Source organism: Centropristis striata, chromosome 11 (genome assembly GCF_030273125.1).
Source record: "Centropristis striata isolate RG_2023a ecotype Rhode Island chromosome 11, C.striata_1.0, whole genome shotgun sequence".
NCBI lineage: Eukaryota > Metazoa > Chordata > Actinopteri > Perciformes > Serranidae > Centropristis > Centropristis striata.
In genome coordinates, this window is record NC_081527.1 from 25,064,896 (window position 1) to 25,083,861 (window position 18,966).

At 36.6% G+C, this 18,966-nt stretch overlaps 1 protein-coding gene across 1 annotated transcript; it reads left to right on the forward strand.

The window, feature by feature from the left end:
- The first annotated feature begins 3,838 nt into the window (after positions 1-3,838).
- On the forward strand, positions 3,839-18,966 carry LOC131979873 (tissue factor-like). The gene is made up of 7 exons (XM_059343939.1): positions 3,839-4,081; positions 4,707-4,815; positions 6,476-6,565; positions 10,901-11,007; positions 12,803-12,984; positions 13,964-14,126; positions 17,116-18,966. Exons 1-7 carry the CDS (start codon positions 4,012-4,014, stop codon positions 17,250-17,252), a joined length of 858 nt encoding a protein of 285 aa, XP_059199922.1. The 5' UTR covers positions 3,839-4,011; the 3' UTR covers positions 17,253-18,966.

Below are 18,966 nucleotides of genomic sequence, written 5' to 3' on the forward strand. Positions count from 1 at the left end.
AATCCATGAAATAGCCATGGATTCGCTTAACTCAAAATCTGTGGAATATCCACGGAATCACTCAAATTTCCATGAAACTGACACGGATTTCGCTACAATGCAAGTTAATGACAGTCATATCCCGTGGCTATTCCAACATACAAAGTGATTATGTACATTCACTGAGTGAATATTTAGAAAATAAAACATATTTCTCGCTAGAAATGTGATCAAAATCCATTTTTATGCAGAAACTAAGTCAAAATATAGATTTTTTCACTAAAAATGAGAGAACTGTCCGCCATGTTTTTTGTTCTGACCGCCGGAATCTTGAAAGTCACGTGACTTGGAACAAACCAATAGCCACGGGATATGACTGTCATTAACTTCCATTGTAGCGAAATCCGTGTCAGTTTCACGGAAATTTGAATTATTCCGTGGCTATTCCACGGATTTTGGGTTAAGCGAATCCGTGGCTATTTCACAGATTCCTGTGAGACCAGGTTCCCAATTACACAACGTTTACTGAAGCGACACACCGTTCCAATGACGAAAGAGCAAACGTTTTAGGTAAGACTCTAAAGCTGAATATTGATCACAAATCCAGATTTCTTCCATTTATAGCCCCCCAAGCTTCTGAAGGTTTCAGGTACTCTCCAGAATAGTATGAGGGAAAGTTGATCAGGTTATTGAACTGTCTGGATTGTGCAGGTGGGAGACATTATGTGTTTCAGCTGTTCAATCACTGTTGTTTAATCTTGTTTTTATGAATCCCTCTCCTTTTTTCTTGCAAGAGCTGCACTGCGTGGCTGAAGCTTTAGGACATGCACGGTGTCAATGGTCACAAGAGGTACTTATTTGTCTAGGTCTCACCTCAAGGTAAGTGTTCCCTGTGTTAACACTGACCTTATTATCCTGGTCCTATTTCAATACATCATCACAGAAGTTTTCACAAGAAGTCTGATAATTCAATCCCTGAACTGAATGTATTCATAAAAATGTTAATGGTGGTTTTGTTAATCATCAGTTTCAAAGTGCAGGTCTGGTAGTAATAGATTACTGAGTGTGTTACAGATGATTGATATTTAAAAAATATATAATCCTGGCAGCATTGTTTATTACTGTGTGTGTGCGTGTGTGTGTGTGAGGCGAGGTCGAGCTTTTTAGTCACTGCTTTGTCTCCCACTCAGATACAGCATCTTCAATACAGATTTCCATGTTCTGAGTTCTGAGTGCTGCAGGAACCTCCAAACTAGACTTGAGTTTGACAAAATTTAGAGGTTAAGGCGTTGGGCCGCAGACTTTTTAAGCATTCTTTTTTTAATGCATATATAACCTGCAAATTTTTCCAATTGAAGAATTGTTTTGTCGCAGCCACAGGGAGCCACTGCAGATCGCCTGAAGAGCCACATGTGGCTCCAGGGCCACAGGTTTCCTACCCCTGCTCTAGTCATACATCTGTAATATTAATGTATTGATCAAATCATCAATTAAATAAAATTATCGATGTGTAGAAGGGTTTAGAACATTATGGTATGGCTTTCTGAAGTCCATTCCCATGCTCAGTTCTGTTACATACGTTGTTGCAGCAACTTTGGGTTGCTACCGTTTGATCAATAATTAAACTATTGAACTATTTTGTATGTTTTTGATTCATTTTGCTTCTTAAAAAGAAAGTACTAGAACAATAAATAAATAAACTTAAAAGAACAATTTGGGAAATAATGTTTTTTACTTCATAAAATTGGGCTGATTAAATCGACAAGAGTCTCAGCTTTCGATTGATATCCAAATTCATTGTAATTCAAAGACAGTTTAGGGAACCCAGTATGCAGAAATATTCAGAAACAAAAGGCTAAAATAACAAATGTTATTGCATTAAAAAAAACAATGTGGTTTTTACCCCAGCAATAAATAAATGAATAAATGAATAAATACATGAATAAATAAATAAATAAATAAATAAATAAATAAATAAACAAATAAATAAATGAATGAATAAATAAATAAATAAATAAATAAATAAATAAACAAAGAAACAAAGAAATAAATAAAATACACATAAAAGAAGAATTTAGGAAATAATATTTTTTACTTTAAAAAATTGGGCTCATTAAATCGACAAGAGTCTCAGCTTTCATCATTTATTACTGTGTGTGTGTGTGTGTGTGTGTGTGTGTGTGTGTGTGTGTGTGTGTGTGAGGCGAGGTCCAGCTTCAGCTTGAACAGTCACATGGTTTCTAATTGCTACCAGGAGGTTTCTCCCAGATGACAAACACTGCTGCAGACATGTTCCCACACAGTTGCTCAACAAAGTTCTGTCTAAAACGTCTGTCTAAACAGATCACAAAGCTTTATTGCAGATTTCTGATTGACCCGAATGCCATTACCTTAAATAGATGTGATTAGACCACTCACTGCTTTAGCTTTAGCTTACAAAGCTACTTAGCATATTTCCCCTTTTCTTCAGCACCACATTCTTTGGCTGCTCCCCTGTCCCCGTGGGGGCCATAACAACACAGCTCTGGGCTATTTCAAATATACAACAGAATGTGAACTTTAAGCAGCATTTTAACATACTAAGTATGGAAATCAGTGGAAATGGGTTAAAAGAGTTAATGCTAAGGAGATTAATAAAAATGAATAATATTAACAAATAATAATAGTTCGGGATGTCATAACGAAAACCCCCCCCCACTAAATTATTTTAAAATAATTTCCCCCAAACTCCCCTTAAATTAGGAACTGTTATGTAATTGCTGTTGTTTTTGTTTGTTTTTGAGTTATATTTTTGTAGATAATAATAATAATAACAATAATGATAATATAATAATATTTTTTATTTTGACATTACATGTCATTTAGCTGATGCTTTTGTCCACAATAAGTGCATTTAACCTGAGGGTACTAGACTTAAACCACAGGAATCAAGTAAGTACAGAACTTTAAGAGCCATCTGTCATCGCTACAGGAGTGCTATAAGAGAAAAGAAGAAGAGCATTTATTTTTTTAAATATATATATGTTAGGTGACCATGACTTAATTGAGGTATTGTTGGAAGATTTATATTTATAGAGCACTTTTCAAAAGGCATGTTACAAAGTGCTTTACAAAGACAAGTTAAAAACAGACATGAAACAACAGATGAAAATAATGTTAGAGAATGACATAGTCCTGTGCAATTAAAAGACAGTTCAAGGGAAGGTAAAGTTCAGGTAAAATCAGGAAAGGCTCTCTGTTTTTAGAAGGGATTTAAAAGAGACCACTGAACCAGCCCAGATATGTTACTGAACTTGTAAAGTTCCACTGTTGTGGTGTAACACTAAAGCACATTCTGAAACCCAAAATGCCCTTCTGTCACTGTTCCAGGAAAACCACTTTTTAGTCACTGCTTTGTCTCCCATTCAGATACAGCATCTTCAATACAGATTCCCATGCAGTGCTGCAGTTTAGAAACTGATGAGTAAGTTTAGTGGTCAGCTAATAGCTGGTACTGAACTTGAACTGGACCATTTGTAGGGCGCCAAGCAATTTGGATTTCACAGGAACACAGCTGAGCAGCATGATGCCAAGAATCTCCCCACAAACAAAGAACCAGCTATTCAGAACTGGGGGGGGGGGTTGGGGGGATAGGGGTGTGGAGGCTTATTACTTACATTTCTATGAGTTTACACATGGGTTAGTCACAGAGTTTCAAAGTTTTAAAGGGGAGGTTTTTGTAAGCCCAAGGACATTCATGTTCTTCATTTTATTCTTGGTGAAGGGAGGAGTTCAGATTGAGCAAATCATGGTAGAATCCCCCATCAGCAGGCAGGCATGTGGGAGGGATCAGCAGGCAGAATGAGGCGGAACCCTGAACGGTCCCCCATTCACAGCTCCAAAACTCTCAGTCCTGTTGAACAGAAGTTGTTGAAACAGTCAGTCTGAGCAGCTGAAACCCAGAAGAACACTTTTATCTGCTTCTCCTGGATTCAGAGAGATTTAACAAGGTCGGATTGCATTGAAAGAGAGAAGATTTGGGGCTGTGCTGAAATGGGATCTCTGGAAACTGAGTGGAAACTTTTCCTGGGAGTCTGTCTGTCTGCTTGGATGATCACTGCAGGTAAAACCACATGACTAGATAGATAGATAGATAGATAGATGAAATAAAAACTTTTAAATGTTCCACATGTAAACACTGTAAATCAAACATGTTAGACATACTGTATACTTATAATGTAAATGTGTATTTTGTAATGCGAGGACCTCCATGATCCTTAATTTTTTTCTGTAATCTCTTAATGTTCCATGACAGTATTTACCTTATCATGAGGAATGCATTTTTTTTTTTTTTTTTAGATATGTGGAAATGTCTAAGCAACTAATGAACCAAAAAAAATGTAGCCCCACATTCTTAAGATGCTACAGGAAGTTAACACATTCAGTACATAATGGAATGATAGAAGAATGTGCTGGGCATACACTGTCTCAAACTATATAAACAGCATGTATGTTTCTATTAGGCAACAGTCTCACTTTTGGCTCACGTTCAGCTTTGCTCACTCTCAACGTCTGACTTCAATTATGGTCTGTTTATGAGAACTGATTCACCAAAGTTGATACAAAGTGCTGGTGTGATACTACATTACACTAACAAAACAAAAACAGGGAGGGAGAATACAATACAACAGAATATAACAGTGATCTTGGGTGAGGGGAAATTAATGTTGTATTGCATTTTCTCATAGATGGGCCGCCCACGGCAGATAATTTAAAGTGGGTGTCTCTGGACTTTAAAACCATTCTCACCTGGACGACTCAACCATCTGATTACAAGTACACTGTCTCTTATGCTAGGTGAGTCCACACACACACACACACACACACACACACACACACACACACACACACACACACACACACACACACACATTCTTGTACGTCTATCTTTGTGAGGGCCCTCATTGGAACCCCCTTGCAAGGTCATGATAGTTTTGGATTTTTATTAATTTTAGTTTTAATTTTGTTGTGAATTTTTGTTTTCAAATTCAGTTAGTTTTAAAACGTTTTTGGAGTGAATTTGCTAGTTTTAGTTTAGTATTTATTAGTTTAGTGTTAATGTAAATTTTGCCTTTATTTCCTTTGCCTTATCCATCTTCATTATGTATGAAAAAAATTGACAAAGACGAAAATGAAGGACATTTTCAAGTTTTGTAACCACACAATACAGTTTCAGTTAATTATCATTATCATGTAACCTTTAACCCTTAAAACAAAGCCTGAAAAGAAGTGAGGACGTCCTCACTCTGTTGGTTACAAACGTGTTCCGGTCCTCACTATGTAGGAAGTACAAGAACACACACACACACACACACACACACACACACACACACACACACACACAGAATAATAAACAATGCGACCAGGATTATATTTGTCTTCTGGCAGGTCTCCCTGCATACACTTGCCAGTGCACTCTAATAAATAAAACATTGGGTCAACAAAAAAAGTATGTTAACGTTTTCCACTAGACTTTTTAAGTTAAGCCAACTGCTGGCTATTGCATTAATTCATTGAGTATGATGAATTACCTTTTCCACAAAAAGCCCATGTCTAACCACTTTTCATATCTCTGCACTGGCTCCCAGTTGCTACTTGTATCAAATTAAAAACCTTGACACTCGCTTACAAAACAACAGCAAGAATGGATCCCGCATACGTGAACTCCTTAACGCTCTTCCAGCAGAAGGCATGTGGCTCCTCCACCGCTACAGGGCCCTACGTCTCAAGCTAGACTTTCCTTCTCTGTAGTTCCCTGCTGGTGGAATGAGTTACATAACTGCATCTTATCTGCTGAGTCCCTCTCAGTCTTTAAGAAGAGACTAAGACACATAATGGTAGGGAAAATAATCAAGGTTCTATGCACTATTTGCGTTGTCTTTGTACACTGCCTGACAGCACCTCTGTCCTACTGTATTGGTCCATTCTGACCTCCTGAGTGTGTAACAGTCAGCTTCAAGCCAGAGACTCCTTGGAAAGTAATAACTTCTACTGCTACTTTGGGATTTGTCAGAAAAGACACAAAATTAAGCAAAAAAGGACTCAAATTGACCACAAAATGACAAAAAATGACCACAAAAAGATACAAATTGACCAAAAAAGAGACACAAAATGCTTGCCTAGCTTTTTTTTAAGTAAATGTCACTCCATTTTTTTTCAGTGTAGACACATATCAATGTTTTAAACTATGGCAGGAATGAAAGTGTTTCAAGATACTGTCTTTTCAAATGACACAGAGTTTTCTCATAAATATCATTTTTATGCAACTATTTTCTTGTAATGGTTTTTGTTTTAATTTTTTTCATTATCTATTTGCATTGTGTTTTGTGCTCCTCTATTACAGTGACTCTGCACTGTAATGCCCACTGCCAGATCATTTCAGGTGTCGGAATATCAGCAAGGTTTTTATTTAGTTAATCCATAACTATTATTCCTCCTGTTTTTTGTGCTTTATCAGTGATGATAGTGACTGGGAGGAGGGTGAAAACTGCATCCGAGTGTCAGAGACAGAATGTGATCTGACCAAGGACTTTCGTATCATCGACAGGTAGGAACAATCCCTTTATCACTTCAAGCCCTAATAATATCTCTGTAACATTTTAATTGGGCTTAGATGTCTGACAGGTTTAGTTGAAGCTGGTTAAATAACATCACCCTGTTAAAATAATCACCTAACTCATTTTTTCAAGTTTTGCAGGAAACACAAAAAACTTCACCAAAAGTGTAACATATGACATTTATCGATCATTTCACTCAAAAAGGATGTAACAAAGGATGGCTGTTGGCATAGTAATAACACTATGTGTAAATGATGTAACTTAAGAGAAATAAATTACTTAAGCTATTTTTTAACATGCCTTTGTGACTTAAGCAAGATATGGTAACACTTTATTTTGAAGGTGTCTACATAAGAGTCACACAAGCCTGTCAGAAACATGACATGACAAGTATCATGAGCATTAATGTTACTTCAAAGTGTCATTAATGCTCATGACACATCACATGTCATGTTTATGTCTCTCATGTAGACGCCTTAGAGTAAAATGTTACTAATATTAGTGTCAATAATAAAACAGTGATAAACTAAACTGATAACTAAACAATCTCCCTCTAGCTCTTCTTTGCTGGGTTCTTATCTGATGCCTGTGAATGTGGCAAATTGTCAAAGAAGTGATGATCTTAAAGGGGTAAAATCACATGATCTGATCATTTGAGGAGATGATTTAGGCAAAACAAAAAAACAATTTTGACAAAAAATGACTTTGGCAATTATTTTAACAGTGTGAGGATATTAATATAAAAACATATATTTCTCTTTGATAAGTAACCGACTTGTCTTTCAGAGGCTGTAACAGGCTCAGTCTTATGAAACTAGAGGACCTCAGGAATCTAGTGGTACCAACCATGTTTAAATGAATATATCTATCTGAATGAAATGGGTTCTATGGGTACTCATGAGTCTCTCCTTTACAAACAGTATATGCCCAATTTATGCTAATCGTATATATTTTAGGCCAAAACCCATGCAGTTCTCACGCAGTACAGATTTTGAAGATACTCTAACTTCGTCAACTGGTCTAGTCTGAATCCCTTCCAGATTAACACTCCTAAAACAAAGGAGATGGGGATCGACTCCCAGACAGCACCAGTCAACATCCACAGTTCGGACATTAAAACTGTGGACACATAGAGATACTTTCTGTATCTTAAGCTGCTGTCAAGACTAAATTACTCGCTGCATGATAAATAAAGTCTTATCTCTGGTCTTATGTGTTGAGGTATTTTCACCTAATGTATTTGATTATTTCTGCATACTGGGCTTCACAAAGAATCTTGGAATTGCATAAATTGGGTATCTCTGGAAAAATAAGACCCTTGTGGATTCAAGTAGCTACGTATTTGTGTTCATGTTCATGTGATGATGTTAGTCCCCATAGAAACCATGTCCTATGGGAAGACCATTTTTTGAAACTCAGCCTCACTGTAAAATTATCTGTTGTGACATCAAAGGATGTTTTCACAACCCAAAGTTTACTCATACCAAAACAACCTGTCCCAGACCACTTGCGAGAGGGGGTCTTGGTCCGTTTACAAATGAACCCTAGGCCACGTTTAGCAGGGTATTTAGAGAAACGAATACCCCCCCCCCCCTCCATTTTCAAAAAAGTTGTCATTTACATCAACCCCCATAAATACGCCGTTGAGCGCCATTATAAGTATGCCAAACCTATTATATGGGCGGCAGTGTAGGGAAAAGGATAAAGCCATGCAAGCCAATCAGAATCCTCAGAATCAACAACAACGAATAACACGAGCGACTTCCTGTTCCTTTAAACAACTAGATAGAATGAGCGTGAGAACCTAAAACCCTGTTTCTCCCAGTTGACACGACAACACATAACTGGAGTTTTCCAAATCTCCACTTTGCCCGGAGGTTTGAGAAATAATCGTTTTCTGTGATACAAACCGGGTTTTCGTGTAAATGAGAGGCCAAACCGCATGGAAATATCTGCGTTTTCCCTTCGTGTAAACAGGGCCCTATTGTGGTTCGATTGCACTGTAAATGTAATCCAACCCAATTACAGGAAATGAACCAAAACACAGTGGATTGTGGGCTACTTGTGCAGGCATTTTGTCTGCAACGGGACAGATTTGGACTACTGAAGTCCAATGTTTGACATCAGGGCTGTCGTTTGGTAGGGACACCAGAGTAGGATTACAATTATTATATTACTATATATAATCAAAGGGACTCTGGGTGCATACAGCTCCATGTTGGTTTGTTATTTTCCGTGTATACATTTTCCATCGGCAACTTTCCAATCAATAAAACATAATACTGCAAGTATATCTCCAGCCCTCTGCCTTCCTCCACACCCTTCTGCAAATCTTGTTTTTAATTGGTCTGCTTATATTTTCGCAAACCAGACTGAATACAAAACGAACCAAAAGTATCAATTTCACTCAGATTCAGACGAACCAAACGGACTTGGGTTGTCAAAGCGCCCTCAGATAACCACAGCAAACAATCATTAGGTAACCACAAACAAAAGACCTTTCAGAGGATTTATGGAAGTCCTAGGTATATTATTAATAAGAGAGTTTCTCAGAGAACAGAAGAGCTCTAAAACCAAACAATCACAGCAGGGATCTTAATGTGGTATTTTGGAAGGAATTTATCAATTCTTGAGCAGTAAAAAATTATGTGTGAAGTGATACACAATTTATGCAATTCCAAGATTGAGGTAGCCTGGGTATACCCATACTGCCTTGCGCGTTCAATTTCATTTCGAACCTGCAGACAGTCTGGCAACGATGGCCGTTTCTTAGCCCTGTTTTAAGGATCCAATCACAGAACAGGGAGGGATGGCCAGATGACGAGACGTACTACTTGACAGATGGAAGCTTGTAGTTTTATAGTTTTCTTACAGATCCAACGTGGCTGCAGCAGACGCCAAACTCTCTTTGGATCTAGCTGTAGACAGTGTTCTAGATAGTTTAGAGCCAAAGTTTATTTTAAAAGAAGAACTTTTGACTTTACACTCCTGTTTCACCACCAAAAAGGATGTTTTAGCCTTGCTTCTGACAGGATTTGGCCAAAACCTAATCTACCAACTAGCCCCGCTACCGCTCACTGCTGTAACGCCGGAGATCTCGCTACGAGCCCAGAGACCCGCAGCAGCTCCTCTATTGCCCATAAAGTCAGTGGATCTGTGTGGCTGAATGACATGAGGGGAAATAAGGCGTAAAAATAAATAATCTTGCAGGAAGCGAGAACTGGAGAAGCAAAGCAGCAAGCAACACTCTATCTCTCTCTCTCTCTCTCTCTCTCTCTCTCTCTCTCTCTCACACACACACACACACACACACACACACACACAGACCTGGTAGACTCTGAGCTGAAACTATAGAGCAGCCAGAGTCAGAACATGCTGCAGAAAAGCATTGCAGAAGCAGAATTGAGCATTTTAGTCTCAAAGTAGAGATGGGCTAGTCTGGCTATGTAAACATCAATTTCTGTCGCTCTACATTCGTCATCTGGTATAACTGATACGATTGGCTAAGAGCTACATACAGACGCTTTTGATAGACATTCGTATCGCCCAATAAACGGCTCTGGAGGATCGTAAACCACGCCTCCTCTACGGAGAAATGAATGGCTGGTGTCCAGACTAGATCTCATTTGTGATAAGTCTGGCGTCAGCCAGGCAAAGAATGAGGAATAATCAAATACAATAGTAATGCATGGGGAACACTGCATGGTTTCTACCCAGATTGCATGGTATTAGCATAAAGTTGCCATGTTCATAAAGGGGAGACTTGTGGGGACCCATAGAACACATTCAAATAACTTGAGGTCGAAGGAACCCTTTGAAAATGTCCATATCAATGTTTTCCATACTGAAATTTTACGTTGGAGCTATATTTGCCCCTAATCAACATAATCTTCGTAGCCTTCTAATTTTATATGATACCGATATCTCTGTTCTCTGTAGCATTAAAAGTGACAATTTTTCATTGCCATTTAGGAAATGTAACAAACTTGACAATAGGCATATGTTCCACTGTAATGTGATCTTTTTCAAAGATTCATGTTTTTTTTTTTCTTCCAAAAACAATATTTCAAGTTCGATTATGCATTTATTTTCTTCAGGACAAGAATATGATTCATGATCGGTCATGTTCCTAATCCTATCTTGTCCTTCTCAAACCTAAGTTAAGGAATTTCCTGTCCTCTTCTAATTAAATAAAATACAATTTAATTTTTAAATTTTTGATAATTCTCATTGTTTACCTTATTTGCTTGAGAGCTTTGGCCTCAAACACCAAGCAAGTTGAATGCATACCACATATCTTGAACCCATATATCTGTATTTGACAGGACCTACCATGCTCAAGTGAAAACAGAGCCTGCCACCACCGACTATGACTATGACCATGAGGAGTTCCCTCACACCTATTCTACAAACTTCAACCCCTACAAAGAAAGTAGGTACTGCATGTACATACAAAAATCCTTCACTCACATTACAGTTGTCAGTGAGACATTCTGTGGAAAAAACAAGTACACTGAAAAAAAAAAAAAAATGTGGCCCTGTAATTATAATTTGAACCCTCTATATAAATTCTACAAAGAAATATGAATTCAGTGCTTTTTACTTTAAAATATCAGTTTTCCATGTAATGCATTGCTTAGTGATTGTTTGTTATTTTGTGTCCTTATTTTGTATGTAAATTGAATCATTCGTTCCAAGTAATATTCACTAAACCAGTTAATTGGCTTAATTAGTTGATATTTCCAAGTAAAATGTAATTGAGGGACATCAGTGAATCTGCAATTTACTTGTGTATTTTCATTTTAAAAGTAAGTGCTTATATTTAATAAATATTACTTAGAAACAGCCTGAGTAAAGATTACAAACACTTTCTGTGTGGAAAAACTTGCCTATCTTTTTTTAAGTAATTTTTTTTCAGTGTATGAATCTTTCTCGTAATGTATAAATCTTGATTTGTGTCACAATTTTACACTTTGCCGAGATGTGAATATGCTGTGCCAGCAAATGTAATGATTAGAAACTGAAGTGTATCCACTGAATGGTGGTTTGGTTGGTTAGGTTAGGCAAGAGAGTAAGATATCAGTTATCATTGGCGGAGTAAGCCAACCAGAGCAGAGTAGGTTGGGTCAAGAATAAAGAAGAATACGGAATAAAGAATCACATAACAATGTAAACACCACTAATCTTACATCTACTGGGCACCTTGGTGGCTATTTTGATCGTTGTTGCTTTTTCTTGTTTTTACTTATTGGTTTCAATTGTTTCATTAGTTATGCCATCTGAAATGAACAAAAAAGGTTTAGATGCACATAGTGTCCCGGTTTTGAGTCTTACAGTGATTATTATTTTTCCATGGAACATATTCATCCCTCTGTATTCATGAGACTAATATTTTTCAGGTTTCTGATCTGTGCAGGTGTCTCTTAATTTCTCAGTAATTAGTCTCTTTGTTCAGAATCCTGGATAAAGTGTGCAACAGTATCCTGGTTTGTACTGTCAGCCTGAAAATAAGGACATTGTGGCTCAGTTGGTTGGCCCCTAACCGAAGGGTTGGTGGTTCGATCCCTGACCGCACAACCTACATGTCGAAGTATCCTTGAGCAAGATACTGAACCCCAAATTGAATTGAATTGAATGAATGGCAGGTGGCACCGTTTAGGGTACCCTCTGCCACCAGTATGAATGTGTGTGTGAAAGAATGAGCGCAGTCTGTAGTGTAAAGCTTTTTGAGTGGTCGCAAAGCGACTAGAAAAGCGCTATATAAGTGCAGGTCCATTTAGCATTTACCATGTACAACTCATAAATGGGATGTGCTCTGTTTGAAGAAATAAAAGTAATAATAATAATGTGTTCATACAGTACATATTGATAGAGCACTTTTTATCCATCAGAGCATGACTCCAGACTCAATCACAGGTTTCTGGGGTAAGCCATGATTTTCCACTGCCACTTGAGCCACACCTGCATACAATATCATATTGAAATAGATGTGAACTAATGTGGCAAAGGACCATGAGGGGCAATAACAGTAGAGGAAGAAGTATTCAGATATTTTATTTGGGTATCAGTAACAATACAACAACGTAAACATGCACAATAGAAGTAAAAGTCTTGATTTACATTTGTTTTATTGTTAAAAAAGCAATGGTGGACGAATTGGACTTTTTTAAAAACTCTTCATACAGTCTGTATTGCTAATATTCACTGGTGCCTTGACCTCTCCACAGGTAACATCAGCGCTGTGAATTTCACTGTGAAGGCTATAGATGAGAGCAGTGTAATCATCAACATCACAGATACTCTGACCGCTATTCATAATTCTCGTGGGAAGCAGCTCAGCCTCAGAGACGTTCTCAGAAATGACCTCAAGTATAAAATCAGCTACTACAAGTCTGGAAGTACAGGCAAGGTACAGTATTCAAATGCTCATACTGACACAGAGTGAGATTGTTTCTTTTAAATCACCATCAATTCAGTCTGCAAAAGACTTTACAGCAGGGGTCTCAAACTCAAATTGCCTGGGGGCCGCTGGAGGCAGTATCAAAATGACCAAAAAAAGACACAAAATTACAAAAAAAAGACACAAAATGAGAGAAAAAAAACACTAAATTACTTAAAAAAGACACAAAATTAGTAAAAAAAAAAGATAGCCTGGCTAACACCAGATGCTGTTTAAACAAAAAAAAAAGATGTTCTGATATGTCAAAAACATTATTGTTAATTACGGGGACTGTTGAAATTTGATTTTAAGGTTTCATATTTAGATCAAGGTTATTATAGTGAACGAAAACTTACGAAATAATGAAAACTAAAATTGAAAAAACATTTTCGTTAACTGAAATAAAGATAAAAATAAAAATGAGAGTTTATAAAAAATGATAACTAACTGAAACTGTATTATGTGGTTACAAAACTAACTAAAACTAACTAAAATTATAAAGAAAATGTCCTTTGTTTGTCTTTGTCAACTTTTTTCATACGTAAACATACGTAAAAATTTAATCTATCTGGTTTTATGACTTAATAAACTTATTGGGGCTGAGATGGATCAGACAAAGGAAATAAAGGAAACATTTATTGTGACCTCATTGAATCTGGCACCCAACAAATCAACAAAAAAACTAACACTAAAACAAATATAAACTAAACTAAAACTAAGCATTTTCCAAAAAAGAAAAACTAATTGAAACTCACTCTGAAAACTAATTAAAAACTAACTGAATTTGAAAACAAAAATTGACAACGAAATTAAAACTAAAACTAATGACAAATCCAAAACTATTATAACATTGATTTAGATGTGGTAGTCAAATCAAGAATAGCTGAATGTCTGTTTGAAGTTACATAGTTGTTTAAATGAGTGACTGTATTTGGTCTTTACCTGATAGAGAGACATCACGTCGGATTCCTTAACAAAAGAGGTGCTTAATCTGGAGCCAGGACAAAGCTACTGCTTCATGGTGGCAGCTTTCATCCCCTCCAGAGCCACAGTCCAGCAGGGAGCCTGGAGCATCCAGCAGTGTACGACTGGAGACATAGAAATCCTGCAAGGTGCGAACACGCTGCATATACTGTACTTCACAGGGTAGAGACATTACAGTTTTTTACAACCGCTATGACCCATTGTTCAATACTTTTAACGCTTTTTCAAAACTCTTCACACAGTTACCCCAACATCAGCCTGTGTCGGCTATGCAATTAATGCAATTCTTCTTCTTTTGACACAAAATACACACATTTTACACGTTTAAAATTAGTTTTTACTCCTTTTACACACAAGCTCAATCAAGACCAAAACAGTAGATGTTCACTGGTGAATTTTCAATTGCTTACTGTGTTGTCAAATACACAAAAAGAAAAAGGAGCAGAAGCTGTGATCAATGTAATCTTCAATCCATTAGTTTTGAACATGAGGTTTTCTGTTTTGACAAACCGTGTGAAAAAAATTCACCAGTAACATCTACTGTTTTGGTCTTGATTGAGCTTGTGTGTAAAAGGAGTTAAAACTAATTTTAAACATGTAAAATGTATGTTTTTTGTGTCAAAAGAAGAAGAATTGTGTTAATTGTATGGCCCACACAGGCTGATGTTGGGGTAACTGTGTGAAGAGTCATAGCGGTTGTAAAACACTGTAATGTCAGCATCACATTAGGGCAGAGCCAGGTCATGAGTCTCTTGTGGATGAGAAGTTTTATGTCCGTGTGGCTTTACATATGACGAACTTTGTGGTCATTTTTTCCTAAGAGTTCCCTCAGCCTCTAAGAGCTTTCTTGTAAACCCACATAGTTTAGTTTACATTCACTGTGTGTCACCCAAACACACTGTGTAGTCCCAAAGGCAGCTATTTCCTCCCTAATAAATCATTGACGGTCCAGACAGGACACTCTCTGGCTTGTTGGTGGCCAGTTTGAATCCAAGGAGTATTCAAGGGCTGAGGTGCCCTCCAATACAGAGAAACATTGATAGTTGCAGAAGCAATGTCTGATGGACTGTCCATGTAGCTCAGGGGTTGCCCAAAAAGAGAGAAAACATGTTGGAATGGAGCCACAAACCTCATTTTGAGCCTTGCAATGAAGATGAAACAGCCTACTAAGTCTAAATTAGCCTACAAACATTAGTAATAGGTCATAATGAGCATTTATTAGTATTATTTTATCAGAATGCAGCCAGGACCCAAGTGCATATGCAGAATTGAAAGCTAGCCTAGTTATGGAAAACTCAAAACTTCACTTGAAGTTGGCAAATTTTAGAGGTTAATGTGTCGGGCCGTAGACTTTTGTAAGCTATAATACACAATTTAATTGACTAAAATGTTAATGTTAAAAGTTTAAAAAAATATTAGGGCTGTGACTCAATTAAAAAAAAAAATCTAATTAATTAGAGGCTTTGCAATTAATTAATTGAAATTAATCGCATTTGAATCGCATATAAATATTTGACCTGAGAACAGTGAGAAGTAATTTTTCTCACATGTATTTTTAGTATACCATTGAATAATGACTGAATACATAAGCTTAAGCAACAAAAATATTGTTTATTTTTGTTCAAGTCCAACAGACCAGTGCAATTTTTGCCATTAAATGTAACAATAGCATATTTAGAAAAATATAGTACATTTCATAAATTCAGGTAGCCTTTAGGTAGGTAGACCTTCTGTAAACTAGAATAGCTCATCCAGTGAGAAACGTTCCGCGGTGCAAAAATAAGTGTGATTAAAATGCGTAATTTTTTTAACGCATACATTTTTGTGTAATTAATTAATCTTAATTAACGCCTTAAAGTCCCGGCCCTAAAAAATATATATAATATAATAATAATAAGGTATAAAAGCTATACAAGTACCATTTACCATTTATACATTTTTAAAATTGAAGAATAAGCTACAAATAGCTTTGGGCCTACACCAGTGAAAATAAAAAAAAATTGTCAAAGCCACAGGGAGCTACTACAGACGGCCTGAAGAGCCACATTTGGCTCTGGAGCCTCAGGTTGCCGACCCCTGATGTAGGTAAAGCTAATTCTCAACATCAAACCCTTGAAATATAGCAGTTATTGCATAGTTGATTTTGACATTAAAATGATAGTAACAATTTCAAATCAGTGCATATAAAAACAAAAACAAGGACAACAGTCAAACAAATAAATTAATGGAAAAAAAACATTAACTCAAATACACAAATACTAAGTGGTGTCATGAATACAGTTCTGGTCTAGTTTTACCAGCAGATTCAGGGACATCTTTCTCTACAGATGTCACCCTGTTGAACTGGTGATGCGCCTCCCCCCAGTGCCTGACACACATCCAATTTAGTTTGTCCTACTATATTTGCTCTGTGGAATAACAATAAAGTTGAATCTAATCTAAACAAATCTAAAAACCAGTTAGACAGACAGTTGTTGTACTTAAAAACCCAAATCTACTTTAACCTGGTTGGCCTTTAGTTGAAAATGCAGTTTCCTTTTGATATCAAATCAATCAATCAAATAAAATCAAATACCATTTATTGTCATTATATAGGCAACTATACAACAAAATTGAAAGTGCCACTGCATAAGGTGCATAGTAAGACAATCATAACAGAAAACAACATGAGTAAAAACATTTAAAAATACAGAGCTAAACAAGGACAAAAACAAGAAAAAGGACATGTGATGTAATAAATAAGTATTAAAATAAATAAATGGCTACTGAAAATGCTATAATTTATAGATGAGGTAGATTGTATGTTTTGCACATATCAATTGTATTGCACATGTCCGTTTTATTGCACCTTTTAATTCATTTATCCTGTGTGGGTGTTGAGAGTTCAGATATACTCTGATTGTTAGTGCAGTATAGTGAAGTCCAGTTATGAAGGTATTGAAAAGTAACTAGAACTAAATAGTAGATACATTTAAATGTGTGAGGTTTGAATATTTAATAAAATTGTCAAAACTGTGAAGATTCTCATAATATAAAAAAGTACACTATCTGTGCTTAAAGTGCTGAATGATAAAAACAGATCCCTGTGTCTAACTGTGACTCTCATTGTCCCTGCAGCGTTGAGTATTGGAGCCTGGGTCGGTATCATCTTCATTCTGCTCACAATCCTCATCATCATCATTACGGTGACAGTCCTCTGCTGCAAATGCTGGCGGCAAAAAAACACATCTCAACAATCATCAGCACCTATTTAGTGTATGCGTGTGTGTGTGTGTGGTTGTGTGTGTGTGTGTGTGTGTGTGTGTGTCTTCCAAGCATTGGGAGCTGGTCTTCCTTCTCTATGTCCTCTCTGTTTCTAAGAAAACATCATTTTACATCACTCTGCTCTTGTTTACTTTGTATTTGTAATTTCAAAAACATGTTTTTTCCCATTTTAATAAAAAAAAAAAAAAAAATCAAACGGGACGCTGAGAGCAGCCAAACCACCAGGGTAGCTGCAGTTTAACACATTTATCAGCCCCATCACCATCAAAGGCCCTTGCCACATCCAGATTTTCCAGGACTGTTTCTACCTGTGTATGTGTGTGTGTGTGTGTGTGTGTTCTTGTATGTCCTACATAGTGAGGACCGGAACACGTTTTTAAACCAACAGAGTGAGGACCTTTTTGCGAAGTGAGGACATTTCGGCCGTCCTCACTTCTTTAAAGGCTTTTTTGAGATTTAAGGGTTCAGGTTACAATTAGGTTTATGTAAAGGTAACCATGTGTTAGGGTGAGGGTAAGGGGCTAGGGACCAAGGTTGTTATAGTTAAAGAAAACTAACGAAATAACGAAAACTAGAATTGAAAAATAATTTTTGTTCACTGAAATAAAAATTAAAAATGACAGTTTAAAAAAAAGATAATTAACTGAAACTGTATTTTGTGGTTACAGAACTAACTAAAATTTCAGTATATAATGTCCTTAATTTCCATCTTTGTCAACTTTGTCCATACATAATGAAGATGGATAAGACAAAGGAAATAAAGGCAAAATTTACTGTGACCTCTTTTAATCTCCCACTGAAAACAAAAACTAACACAAAAACTAATAAAAACTAAACTAAAACTAGCAAACTCACTCTAAAAACGAATTAAAACTAACTGAAAAATTCAAAACTATTATAACCTTGAAAGGGAATTCACTATTCTAATGAGGGCCCTCACAAAGATAGAAGTACAAGAATGTGTGTGTTTGTGTGTGTGTGTGTGTGTGTGTGTGTGTTTGTGTCTTCCAAGCATGGGGAGCTGGCCTTCCTTCTCTATGTCCTCTAAAACATCATTTTACACCACTATGCTCTTTTTTTTTACTGTGTATTGTAGTTTGCTTTTTTATTTCCTATTTTAACTGACATTAAGGTGAACATGTGCAGGATACTTTGACATCAAATTAAGTCTGCTTCTGAGGTTATCTGCATTTTAAGCCCCATCTGTGCATTTCCTCACCCATCCTGTGTTTGAACTGTGGACCCACAATCATCAGCATCAAATGCTTACCACAGCAACAATTCACACTGGAAGAATTTTGCCAGAAGGAAATTAAAGTTTTAAAATGTGATTTGTCTACCTGTTACATTTTATGAGTGTAAATGTATTTACATTTCCCGGAAATTAATCTTTTCACTCATCATGCCACTCCAGGTGCCCTAAAACTGTTTCCTCTAAACATGCTTTTCAGAGTGAATCCTTCTATGAATAAATACAAATAACCACTAGTGGTCCAGTAAATGAAGCTCTTCAGTGGCACTTAGTGGATGCTCCATGAAACTACACAACATTAGTAAATTCATCTCCTTTACAAATAAATATTTGTCTAAACTTTTAGCCTTAAGTGATAGAACTTATTTGGATTTGTTTTTTGCGTTTTACAAGACTAACTTTTATTGGTCAAATGGATGATGAAACAATAAAAAACATTAAAGAAATGAAAA

Excerpts from the sequence above, each read along its gene's own strand:
- LOC131979873 (XM_059343939.1), top strand. The coding sequence starts at position 4,012 with ATGGGATCTCTGGAAACTGAGTGGAAACTTTTCCTGGGAGTCTGTCTG. Across the intron at positions 12,985-13,963 it reads AGTCTGGAAGTACAGGCAAG|AGAGACATCACGTCGGATTC; the intron begins GTACAGTATTCA and ends TTTACCTGATAG. Across the intron at positions 14,127-17,115 it reads AGACATAGAAATCCTGCAAG|CGTTGAGTATTGGAGCCTGG; the intron begins GTGCGAACACGC and ends TTGTCCCTGCAG.